The 12,498-nt window shown below is 38.9% G+C and overlaps 1 protein-coding gene across 1 annotated transcript in view; it reads right to left on the bottom strand.

The window, feature by feature from the left end:
- The window catches only part of ASAH1 (N-acylsphingosine amidohydrolase 1), a 34,194-nt gene that overhangs the window by 1,452 nt on the left and 20,244 nt on the right, over positions 1-12,498 (bottom strand). Inside the window, exons 5-13 of the mRNA XM_014836464.3 lie at positions 11,153-11,231; positions 7,986-8,060; positions 7,029-7,074; positions 6,328-6,472; positions 5,728-5,782; positions 5,519-5,600; positions 1,400-1,531; positions 1,170-1,293; positions 668-724 (exon numbers count right to left, since the gene is read on the bottom strand). Of these exons, the coding sequence (XP_014691950.3) occupies positions 668-724; positions 1,170-1,293; positions 1,400-1,531; positions 5,519-5,600; positions 5,728-5,782; positions 6,328-6,472; positions 7,029-7,074; positions 7,986-8,060; positions 11,153-11,231 (795 nt within the window). The remainder of the gene's footprint in view (positions 1-667; positions 725-1,169; positions 1,294-1,399; positions 1,532-5,518; positions 5,601-5,727; positions 5,783-6,327; positions 6,473-7,028; positions 7,075-7,985; positions 8,061-11,152; positions 11,232-12,498) is intronic.

Raw genomic sequence — 12,498 nt, forward strand, 5'->3', positions numbered from 1 at the left:
TGGGCTGTAGGAAGGCTTCCTGCAGGAGCCACGTTCCCATCCAAATGCTAACGGGCAGGAAGAATTCCTTCTGGTCAAGGGAGTGGAGGCACAATGATTTTAGGGAGGATTAGGGAAAAGGACCAAGGAAAAGAAGAGAAGAAACAAATGGGAAAGCTGGTGAGTATTTCCAGAATATACAAGAGGGAACTATTAGCAAATTGAATGATGAGGAAGCTTTTTGCATTTTTTAGCTCTAGTGTGGGGAAAAGCTGAAAGGATGCAATAAAGTTTAAAGGAAACTCTAATCTATGAAGACACAAAGCTCTGTCTGAAAATGGACCTCAGACTTTGTTCTCCGGAGTGTAGGTGTTCACTGTAGGGTACAGCATGCGATTTCCAGACAGGGAGAAGTCAAGAGCCAAACGCTAGACTTATTTGCCATGTAAGTAAAACTGGAAACAATACTCTGACCAATTTGGACATCAAACCATAGTGACCAGCTTCTTTGTGACAGCTCAAGAGTTATGGTTTTAGTCACACAAAAAGATTTTAAAAAATCAGCCTTAAGCTGAACATGACCTGGGATTCCAGCTCCAACTGATCCAAGATAACAGGGAAAGACACAACACAGGACCAAATTCTCTCCCTAAAAGCAAATATATATATATATATATTTTAAAAATACCTTGTTGAGGACAGGTTTTGTTGACAGCACATCATATATGGTTGCAAGTGAGATATTCTAAAACACAAAAATAATTTTGTTCAGTAAGTTAAATACAGATGTCAGCAGCCTTACCCACACAGATGGGTCATTAGAAACCAAGACATTCTTCAGCCTCCTCCATCCCCCCTAAAAGAATTTCCCTGGACGTCACTGTTAGAAACAGAGGTAATGGTTCTACTGTATTGCTTTTTCTCTCTCTCTTCCTCCTTTCTTTAATTCTGGCCTGTCTGTCATTGAACTTCACAGAGTGATGTCTGGCATTAGAATAAGAAAGAGAAAGTACAGCAAAATTTTATTCCTTAAGTTAAAAACAAAACAAAACAAAAACTCAGGGGGGATTGTCCAGAGATACCGAATAATAGGAGGTTTATAAATTCTTCAAAGGCCAAAGAAAAATGCCAGAACTAAGCTACTCTTTAGTGGTCACCATTCCTTGTTATGTATGATATTGTCACTGTACCTCTTGGGTTGTCCGGTTTAGACACATCTTAGTGGGCGTCCTGCGATCATCAAGGAAGAAGGGATTTTTCCAACGGTCATAATTTGTTTGTACCACATACCATCTACCCTGCTTGGGGTCGAGTCTAGATGTAAAAAGAGAGATTCCTCTTAGGCCTCATACCTTAAACCTGTACATGTATCAGTCTACACTTCAGTTCCTACTTATTTTGCTTTAACAAATGTACTTACTCATATACATCCAAAGATCGTTTTCTGTCTCGTGTAATCACACAACCCTCCCCAGTCTTGTTGCCTCCCAGGATAAAGTACGCTGGGGCCAATATCTTGGTTTTGGTCAATATATTCTTGGCTTCTTCATAACTACATAGAAACATCAAAAAAAAAAAAAGGAAACATTTTTAGTTGACTTGGAAAGAAAATTTTGTAGCTGTGGAAACTAAGGAAGACAAGTATCTGAGGAACACGTGTTTTAAAAGGATGGTAAGCATGGCTCAGGCAGGAAGAGTCCCTGACTCCTGTGCAGTGAAACAGTGAGATCTGAAATGTTCCCTCTGATCTGAAAGACAGACAAAACGGCCTCAAGTAATTATCTTCCACCCTTATTGTTTATGCCTTTCACTCAACAATAAAACAGAGGGAAATATTAATTACCGTATACAGGGTTTAAGGACTAAAAAGTAAACCTTCCTGAAAATTAGGGCTATAAAAAATTGAAGTAGATTTTCAAAGAAGACTACCAAATCTTATTCCCTGGAAAGCATTAAAAATAAGACTGATGCCCATTTATTCCAGGTTATTTGGATGTAGTGCTGGCTAAGGGCAGTTTTGCTATTATAAGATTTTTGCACCAGTGCAGAATATAACTTCTAGGTTAACAGGTATTAGGATTTAAATGAAGAATTTATTTACCATTTTTTTGTGTATGGGTGATTTTTTTTGGTACACCAAGAAAAATTCATAGGTGCTTTTCACAGTGGCACTATCCTTACCACTTTTTAAATAAGTCAGTTCATTTCCTTGCTATAAACACACAGAGAAAATAGGAAGAATTCCATATGAGTGTTAAAGGTTCACCTAAGAAATTCTAAAATACTTCCTCAATGGAAGATAAGCTGGGAAATATTTTTATATTTAACTATGAGTAATTTAAAATAAACTACAATACATTAAAAGGATCATACACCATGATCAAGTGGGATTTATTCCAGGGATGCAAGGATGGTTCAACATCCACAAATCAGTCAATGTGATACACCATATTGACAAAATGAAGGGTCAAAATCATACGATCATCTCAACAGATGCAGAAAAAGCATTTGACAAAAGTCAACATCCATTTATGATAAAAACTCTCAACAAGGTGGGTATAGACGGAATGTACCTCAGCACAATGAAGGCCATACAGGACAAGCCCACAGTTAAAATCATACTCAATGGTGAAAAGGTGAAAGCTTTTCCTCTAAGATTAGGAACAAGACAAGGATGCCTGCTGTCTGATTTTTATTCAATATAGTATTTGGCAGCACTCGCCAGAGCAGTGTAGGCAAGAAAAAGAAAGAAAAGGGATCCAAATCAGAAAGGAAGAAGTAAAACTGTCACTCTTTGCAGATGACATGATATATATGGAAAACCCTAAGGACTCCACCAAAAAACTGTCAGAAGTAATAAATTCAGTAAAGTTGCAGGATACAAAATCAATATACAAAAATCTGTTGCATTTCTATGCACTAATAATGAACCATCAGAGAAAGCAGGAAAACAATCCCATTTACAATGCAACAAAAACAATAAAATACCTAGGAGTAAATTTAACCAAGGAGGTGAAAAATCTATACACTGAAAACTAAGACACTGATGAAAGAAATGGGAGAAGGCACAAATAAATGGAAAGATACTCTATGTTCATGGATTGGAAGAAGTAATATCGTTAAAATATCCCTACTACCCAAAGCAATCTACAGATTCAATGCAATCTCTATCAAAATTTCAATGGCATTTTTCACAGAAATAGAACAAAAAATCCTAAGATTTGTATGGAACCACAAAAGACCCCAAACAGCCAAAGCAATCTTGAGAAAGAAGAACAAAGCTAGAATTGTCACACTTCCTGATTTACAACTATATTACAAAGCTATAGAAATCAAAACAGCATGGTACTGGCATAAAAACAGACACATAGATCAATGGAACAGAATAGAGAGCTCAGAAACAAACCCACACATATATGGTCAATTAATTTATGACAAAGGAGCCAAGAATACACAATGGGGAAAGGCGAGTCTCTTCAATAAATCGTGCTGGGAAAACCGGACAGTCACATGCAAAAGAATGAAACTGGACCACTATCTTACACCATATACAAAAATCAAAGTGGATTAAGACTGGAATGTAAGAGCCAAAACCATAAACCTCCCTAGAATAAAACATAGGTGATAAACTCCTTAACACTGGTCTTGGTGATGATTTTGTGGATTTGACACCAAAAGCAAAGGCAACAAAAACAAAAATAAACAAATGGAACTACATCAAACTAAAAAGCTTCTGCACAGCAAAGAAAATCATCAACAAAATGAAAAGACAACCTACTGAATGGGAGACACTATTTGCAAATCATAAAACTGATAAGGGGTTAATAGCCAAAATATATAAAGAACTCATACAACTCAATAGCAAAAAAAATCTTATTTTAAAAAGGGCAGAGGATCTAACTGGACATTTTTCCAAAGAAGACATACACATGGAAAACAGGTACATGAAAAGGTGCTCAAAATCACTAATCATTGGGCAAATGCAAACCAAAACCCCCAAAAGAGAGAAGACATCACACCTGTTAGAATGACTGTTAATCAAAAAGAAACGAGACAATAAGCTTCGGTGAGGATGTGAAGAAAAGGGCACCCTGTGCACTGCTGGGGGGAATGTGAATTGGTGCAGCCACTATGGAAAACAGTATGGAGATTTCCTCAAAAATTAAAAATAGAACTACCATACGATCCAGTAATTCCACTTCTGGGTATTTATCTGAAGGAAGCAAAAACACTAACTCGAGGGCCAGCCCCAGCAGCCCAGTGGTTAAGTTCGGCACACTCCGCTTCAGGGGCCTGGGTTTGGTTTCCAGGCACAGACCTACACCACTCCTCTGTCAGAGGCCATGCAAAACACTAAATTGAAAAGATATCTGCACTCCCATAGCAGCATCATTTACAACAGCCAAGACATGGAAGAAACCTAAGTGTCCACTGAAGGATGAATGGACAAAGAAAATGTGCTATATGTCCAACAGAATATTACTTGGCCATAAAAATGGAAATCTTGCCATTTGTGACAACATCCACCTTGAGGGCATTATGCTCAGTGAAATAAGTCAGAGAAAGAGAAATACCATATGATCTCACTTATACGTAGAATCTGAAAAAAAAAAACTCAGAGATAGAGATGGTCCTGAACTGCAATGGTTTGATTTACAATTTTTCAACTTTACAATGGTGGAAAAGCAACAGACATTCAGTAGAAACTATACTTTGAATTCTGAGTTTTGATCTTTTCCCAGGCTAGCCATACACAGTCCCATATTCTCTTGCAATGCTGGGCATTGGCAGCAAACCACAGCCCCCAGTCAGCCCCGCGATCACGAGGGTAAACAACTGATACACTTACAACCCTTCTGTTTTTTGCTTTCAGTATTCAGTAAATTACCTGAGATATTCAACACTTTATTATAAAATAGGCTTTGTGTTACAGGATGTTGCCCAACTGTAGGCTAATGTAAATGCTCTGATCACATTTAAAGTAGGGTAGGCTTAGCTATGATGTTCGGTAGGTTAGTCTATTAAATGCATTTTAGACTTACGATATTTTCAGCTTATGATGGGGTTACATCCCAATAAACCCATTTAAACCCGTTTTTGGGGATGTAACCCCACTGTAAGTCCAGGAAGATCTGTACAGAAAACAGACTGGTGTTGCCAGAGGCAGAGGGTAGGGGTTGGACAAAATGGGTGGAAGAGGTCAAAGGGGACAAACTTCCAGTTATAAAACAAATAAGTTCTGGGGAAGTAATATGCAGCATGGTGACTATAGGTAATAATACTGTATTGTATATTTGAAAGTTGCTAAGAGAACAGATCTTAAAAGTTCTCATCACAAGGAAAAGAAATCTTGTAACTCTGTATGGTGACCCATGTTGACTAGACTTATTGTGGTGATCATCTCAGAATGTATACAAATATCAAAGCGTTTTGTTGTGTACCTTAAACTAACATGTCAATTATATCTCAGCAAAAAAAGTTTAAATAATTTAAAAAATAAAATAATTAAATCTGACAATGAAGCAATCGAACAGATTACCTTGTGCTATTTTCCAGAACTGATCTAAGGATAAATCCTATCCACATGGCATCTTTCTTTCCCAAGATCCATTCTAGGACACCTGGAAGAGATCAAACACAGTGTCAGAGGACCTGGAAGAGGTTAGACTATGAACCAGAAGGCATCATCCAGACCTCCTCTTAAAACATCTATGAAACTCCCATTTCATTTAAGAACCCTCTACTCACCCATATAACCGCCATTTGTACTGAAACGTTCATTTAGCGTAAGACTAAACAGTCCCTGAGAAAAAGACAAAGCAGCGGAATCAGAGACCTCCATCATCCTGTGAGGCCCTCTCACTGTGCTTGATATTGTACCTCAAGGCCTGGATTGGGTGATGGGGAACCAAAAGATCAATCAAAACCATGGTAACATCACCTTCTGTGCACAGAGCTTTAAAGTTCAGAGCCTTTTCACATCTAACGTGTGAGGTAAGTAGGTGGGATGTTACCAGCCACACTTTTCTGACAAGGAAGTGAAGTGCACAGCATTAACGCCTAACTTGCTGCAGTGGCAGACCCAGGACCAGATTCCAGATTTATGTTCCCAGCCCTACACACTCAGCCGCATGCTTTTTCCTCAGAAGAGGCTCAGAAACCTTCACTTCCTTTCTAGTCTTCTCTACTCTGGGAGCTCAGACCTCTGAAGGTGACAAGAAGGACAAAGGGATAATCTGGGGCTTCGTATTCTTTTTAAGTCCTCATTTCCTTAGACTCCACCCTTCACAGGGAGTAACAGCAGGACACACAACCATCTGTAAAATTATGTAACGGGAGACGCCTTACTGGTTTGAATCCTGTTAACATGCCCACATAGCCAGCAAAGCTTGTCGCCTTGAAGACAGTTTTGTTGTTCCTCTGGAAGTCCAGATTCACCGTTAAAGGTTTCAGCTGCTCAGTGATGACCCAGGAATGATTATTTATATTCCACCTACACAAAACAGATTTCAGTGCTATTTAAGGACAAGGATGATGATAATGCTGAATATGACGCTGATGGCCAAGCATTACACTAGGCGCTTTATCTACCTGATCTCTAATGATCAACCCTAACAAGAACTTTGCAATATGGGTGGTTCATCCTCCATCTTCCACAAGATAAAAGTGAGGCTCAGAGAAGTTAACTCCGCCACTGTGAAGCCTGTAAACACCAAACCCCAGATTCAAATGTAAGTCTTTCATTACAAAGCCCTGTTGTAGATAAAGAAAGGTCAGGACGACACATAGAATGCTGTTCTCCCTTCTAAGCAACAAACTAGACATGCATCTAGGGCCTTGAGGCATGCTCCAGATTTTGTTCACTAGGTGCAACCCAGTTACAAACTCTCAAATAAGTGAGTGAGGGTGTGCCCATCTTGTCTCAAAACACAGGACTCCAGTGTCTTCACTTCTGGTCATATTTTGGGCAAGACTTGAGACTTACTGTTCATCAGTGTAATACAATCTACTCTTCTTAAGGACTGATACACACCATCTTCTTTACTTACCCAAGAAATATTCCAAAATCCATGTTTCGCCCATGTAGTACATGACCTAATTCAAAGTAGGCAAAAGAGACCTGTAGTAGCAGTTATGATAGTACCACCGATTCTGAATCAAAGCTGGACACTTAATTTTGGTTGGCTGATATTCACAACTGTTCAAGCCAACAGTAAGAATTAAGCAGCATTCTGATAGCATAAGCCTTAAGATGAAATTGTTGTCCCTGTCACATCAGCCAGATCCCCTCACGATACCTGAGAGCACAGGGTTCCTGGTAAGTTCTGAATATGGGAAAAGGATCAAAGGTCATTCTTTGTCCACTATGACACTCTTCTACGTAGACAGAGCTCTCTCAGCCTCACCTAATGTGACTTACCAACATGCTTCCCTTCAGGGATGGGCACCGAGAGCTGGGCGTCTCAAGGGTTCTGCACAGGCTGGCTTTCTACCCAGGATACAGGTCAAAAATAAGAGGGAATCAGGGAAAATCATCCTGTGCCTTGTACTCTGGGGACTGCCAGGAAAAACATGGGAAAGTGAGGCTGGTCTCCAGAGGGTCCCTTGGCTGGGAAGTGACGGGCAAATGTTTGTCCTGGGCTTAGAGTAAAGGCTGGGTCATTACATATATGAAGATAAGGAATTACCCCTGTGGGTGCTTACATCCAATCATGAGGATGGGCACAAGTAGACTGACGAAGGGTACGAATGTTGATAGTCCTGACACACTTCTTCCAAGTTTTTTGCATGCCTGAATTAAACTTTAATAGGTATTACAGTGGTCTTAAAATAAGGATAGTATTTAATTCACCTATAAGAATTTACCAAGATCTATAAAACTTCATGCAATGTACACAGAATTAGCATGGCAAGCCTGGATTGTACAAGTTCTCATTCCATTTACTTAGAAGATTTTCTTCTACTTCATACTTGGCTCTGCCCGCCCCTGCTCAGCACACATTTACCTTGTTTGTCTTCTGTTATTACTGAAGTACAGATGGTAAAAAACTCATAGAAAACATTGAATGAAATGATCTCTCCTATGAGAAAAGATACGAAATTTTTTGATCAATATACAGAATCATGACATTGTTAGAAAATTCTTTTTTAAGAAAAGGTTTAACTGCCATTGCTGTGTGAAGTTTTTTTTTTGTCAGACCTAAGTGTCTGCAGACCAACCTGAGTGTGCCTGAATAGCTGGCCGGTGGTGGTGGCTCAGCCTGTACTCTGCAGACTCAAGATAAAATAGGTCCTCAAAGGGGCAGCTATGGGGCAAGTTCAACAACTGGACACGCTGGAATTGTACTACAACATACTGTCCAAATTTTTCATCAATATGCTCCATTTTAGTTTTCTTTGGGGGCTCAAATAATGATGATTTAATACATCTGGTTCTTGATTGAATGCTGAAAATGTATTTTGCCCGACTTTTAGAATGTGACTAATTACTTCTAAGGTGAGAAAAGAGATACCGGAATTATTAATAAAATCAGTGCGGAGCTTACAGAAGAAAACTCATTATGAAACATTTTAATTTTTGAATATTTTTCCAAAACTGTATAGTGGTACCACTTAGCCCTTAATTTGAAGGTATACAACATACTTTTTCTGTCTCATTTTATGTTAACATGTTAAGCTTAACATGTTTTTTTCATCCTAATCTAATGTTTATTTTATTTCCATTTGATTTCTATTTTGGTGAAATTCCACTCTTATTTTCTTTTATTACGAATCATCTGTTAATCCTCTTAATCCACCTTTATCTTGAGATATTTATATGTGGCATTCATTTGCTAGAGTTCTTTACATAATAATCAAAGATTTATTTATCATATAGCCTGCAAGTGTATATTTCCAGTATGTTGACTACCTTTTTAAATCATTTTTTTAAAGAAGCAAAGACAAAAAAATCTAGCTACTTTCCTTGATAAATATTATTGATTTTCAGAAATTCTCAATCATCACTCTTAAAAAAACAAAGGTATTACTGGCTACTTAATGACTCTATTGCTTTGGTAGCTCAAAAATAAAACTTTCAGGATGGTGGAAAAAGTCTTTTTCATTAAAGTAAATGCTATAAATTAGAAACTGAAATTTTAAAAATAGCTCCCAAAAATATCAATTCCTAAGGATATGACAAACTGGATATGACAAATATGATAAAGGATGTGATGAGTGAAGTCAGCCCTGGTGGTCTAGTGGTTAAGATTTGGCGTTTTCATGCTTGGGTTCATTTCCCAGTCAGGGAACCACCCCACCCGTCTGTCAGTTGTCATACTGTGGTGGCTGCATGTTACTGTGATGCTGTAAGCTATGTCACCGAATTTCATATACCAGCAGGGGCTCCCATGGTGTACAGCTTTCAATGGAGCTTCCACACTAAGGCAGACTAGCAAGAAGGCCACCAATTTCTGAAAAATTGGCCATGAAAACCCTATGAACAGCAGCAGAGCATCGTCTAATACAGCACCGGAAGGGGAGAGGATGGAGCAAAAGGACTGGGCAGGGTTCCGCTCTGCTGTGCACGGGGCGCTAGGAGTCAGAACCGTCTCAATGCCAGAAATGACGAATGAAAGATATGCAAGACCTCCTCCCTGAAAATAAAAAAATCCTGCTCAGAGAAAGCAATAACCTAAATAAATGTTGAAATGGCATATACCATGGTCATGAATTGAAAAACTCAGTATTACAATTCTATTCAAAATATCAGCACGCTCTTTTGTCAAAGTTGACAGGCTGATTCTAAAATTTATATGGAAATGCAAAGGGTCTAGAATAGCTAAGAGGATTTTGGAAGCTGCAAAGTTGGAAAACTTAACACTACCCTAATTTCAGGCTTTAATTACTGTAAAGCTTTAGTAATTGCGGTAGCAATAGTATTGACATAAGGAAAGACAAATAGATAAACGAAACTTAACAGAAAGTCCCCAAACAGAACCAGATTTATACAATCATCTGATTTATATCAAAGGCACCACTGCAATTTACTGAGGGATGCCTGGTCTTTTTAATAAATGGTGTTTAATCAATTGGATATTCCGTATGAAAAAAAAACTGAACAGTGACCCCTAACTCGTACCACAAACAAAAATTAATTCAAAATAGATCACAGGCCTAAATGTAAAAAGTAAACATAAAATATCTAGAAGAAAACATAAAAGAATGTTTTCATGACCTCGGGGTAGACAAAGATTTCTTAAATGGACACAAAAAGCACTAACCATAAAAAAGACTAAGGAATTAGACTTCATTAAAACTAAGAATTTATCTTCATCAAGAGACACCAATAAGAGAATAAAAATGTAAGCCACAGACTGGGAGAAGATATTTAGAATAATATATCTGACAATGGACTTGTATCCAGAATATATCAGAATTCCTTCAAACCAGCAAAAAATGGGCCTAAGACTTTCACAACGACAAGGAAGGACGGAAAAGGTCAATAAACCGTTCGATCTCATCAGTCATCAGGGAAACGCAAATTAAATAATAATGGGATCCTATCACACACTCAACAAAATGGCTCAACTTAAAAAAGACCGACAATATCAAGTGGAGAAAACTAAAACTCTTGTACTATGTTGACTGTCAACGGATACAATCACTTTGGAAAACTGGCTGGCGGAATCTACAAGGCAAAACATACAGCCACCCTATAACCCAGCACATATCCAAGAGAACGAGTGCTGTGCCCATCCAAAGACATGTAGGAGAATGTTCATAACCACTTTATTCTTAATATCCAAAATCTGGAAACAACCCAAATATGTTCTCTTCATCCAAAAGCATTCTACCTATCACAGTAAGTACAAGAAGCCAGACACAACAGTTCATGCTGTTCGGTTCTGTTCATAAGAAACTCAAGAAGAGGTAAAACTAATCTGTGGTGAAGTCAGAACAGCGGTTACCTGGGGACACAGTATTGTCTGTGAAGGGCAATGATGGAGCATTTTGGATGGCAGGGATTTTCTGTACCTTGCTCAGAGTTGTGATTACAAGCATGTATGCATTTTTAAAACTATTGAGTAGTATACTTAAGATTTGCGCGGTTTACTGCAGGTAGACCATACCTCAAGAGAAAAATTTTCAAGTGCTTTATTAAATTTTTTAACAGCTACAAAGTGAACTTTACCTAAAGGTATGTCAGTAACAGCTGCAATCCCCTTCATTTCCTCCTCAAAAGGACCAGGAAAGTTGCCGAGGAGACCAGGCTGAAAAACAAATAAATTAACCCTCACTGGACCTAAAGGGCTGCTTTGAGGTTTGGTTCTGTTACATAACATTTGTTCTAGATACTGCTGCCCAATAGGTGACAAAAGGTATTTTTTAAAGCACTTTAACATCAGGTATTTCTAAAATATTCTATGTACTCCTCAATACTGAGCCCCAAATTCTTTACCTTTAGCTTTGGTTCCCTTAAGCTCATCTGTTCTCAGGTATTATGCAGAGACCTATGATTGTTTTTTCCTGCCGTAAATTTCACTTTATTATCCAGAGAGAGGGGGAACTGGGAAAATTCCAAGTGGATGACCTAACGTGACCCACAACACAGCAACATCACAACAAGTAGCCCCTTTCTCTCCAAACTCACCCGCTAGCCAAGGGCCTTACACCCCCATTACTATCTCCTTCCCACACTCATCGCAACAAATCTGTACTCTAGTTCTTCACAAAAACCTTCCATCATGGTTAATGGCTGATCTTGGGCTAAGAGGCATTCACTGCATCCTGTTGGCAAACAGTGGACACATGAGCAACTTCAATGGTGGACATCATGCTTTTATTCTCAACTGCAACTGTTCACCAACGATGAGATCACTATTTAAGCTCACAGCCTCTTGCTAAGATGATGTGCTTAAAATTCACAATTTTTCACCAAGTTGGTATTTATATGTAATATGACCTAATTATGCATATTATTTTCTCCCCTAGGAATTCAAGGCATTGCAAAGGGGAATATTCCTGCCAATTTAACAAAGAGAAGTGACTCAGTGAACATTTATTAACCATTTATTACATCCAGGCACTGTGCTTTACGTATAGTCCGTCATTTGGTCCTCACAACCACCATAGGGAACATGTAGCATGGGTAAATCCTCCCTGATGAGAAAACTGAAGTTTCAGAGCTTAAGAAACTTGTCGAAGGACACACAGCTAGGATCTGCCTGATCCAGCCTTAAGTCTAATGTTTAAAGAACAAACGAAAACCCCAGTGCTGTCTGATTGCAAAGCCTGGGCACCTGAACCCTTTCCACACTGCTCTCCCTGCTGCCCCGGTTGCGTGGGCGTGGGGGCCTCCTCTGCAGCGGCTCCCATCAGCATTTTTACTCGGAGGAAGTCTGGTTAGTATAAACATAAAGGATGGCCTTAATCAAAGGCTCTGAGAGCATAAACACGAGGGCTAACAGTTTTCGAGGTTGGCAGATACAAGCGCCATCAGCATGCTATGTCCAGAGCAGCCAGCCTTTGGGGAAATGT

This window comes from Equus asinus, chromosome 27 (genome assembly GCF_041296235.1).
Source record: "Equus asinus isolate D_3611 breed Donkey chromosome 27, EquAss-T2T_v2, whole genome shotgun sequence".
Classification (NCBI taxonomy): domain Eukaryota; kingdom Metazoa; phylum Chordata; class Mammalia; order Perissodactyla; family Equidae; genus Equus; species Equus asinus.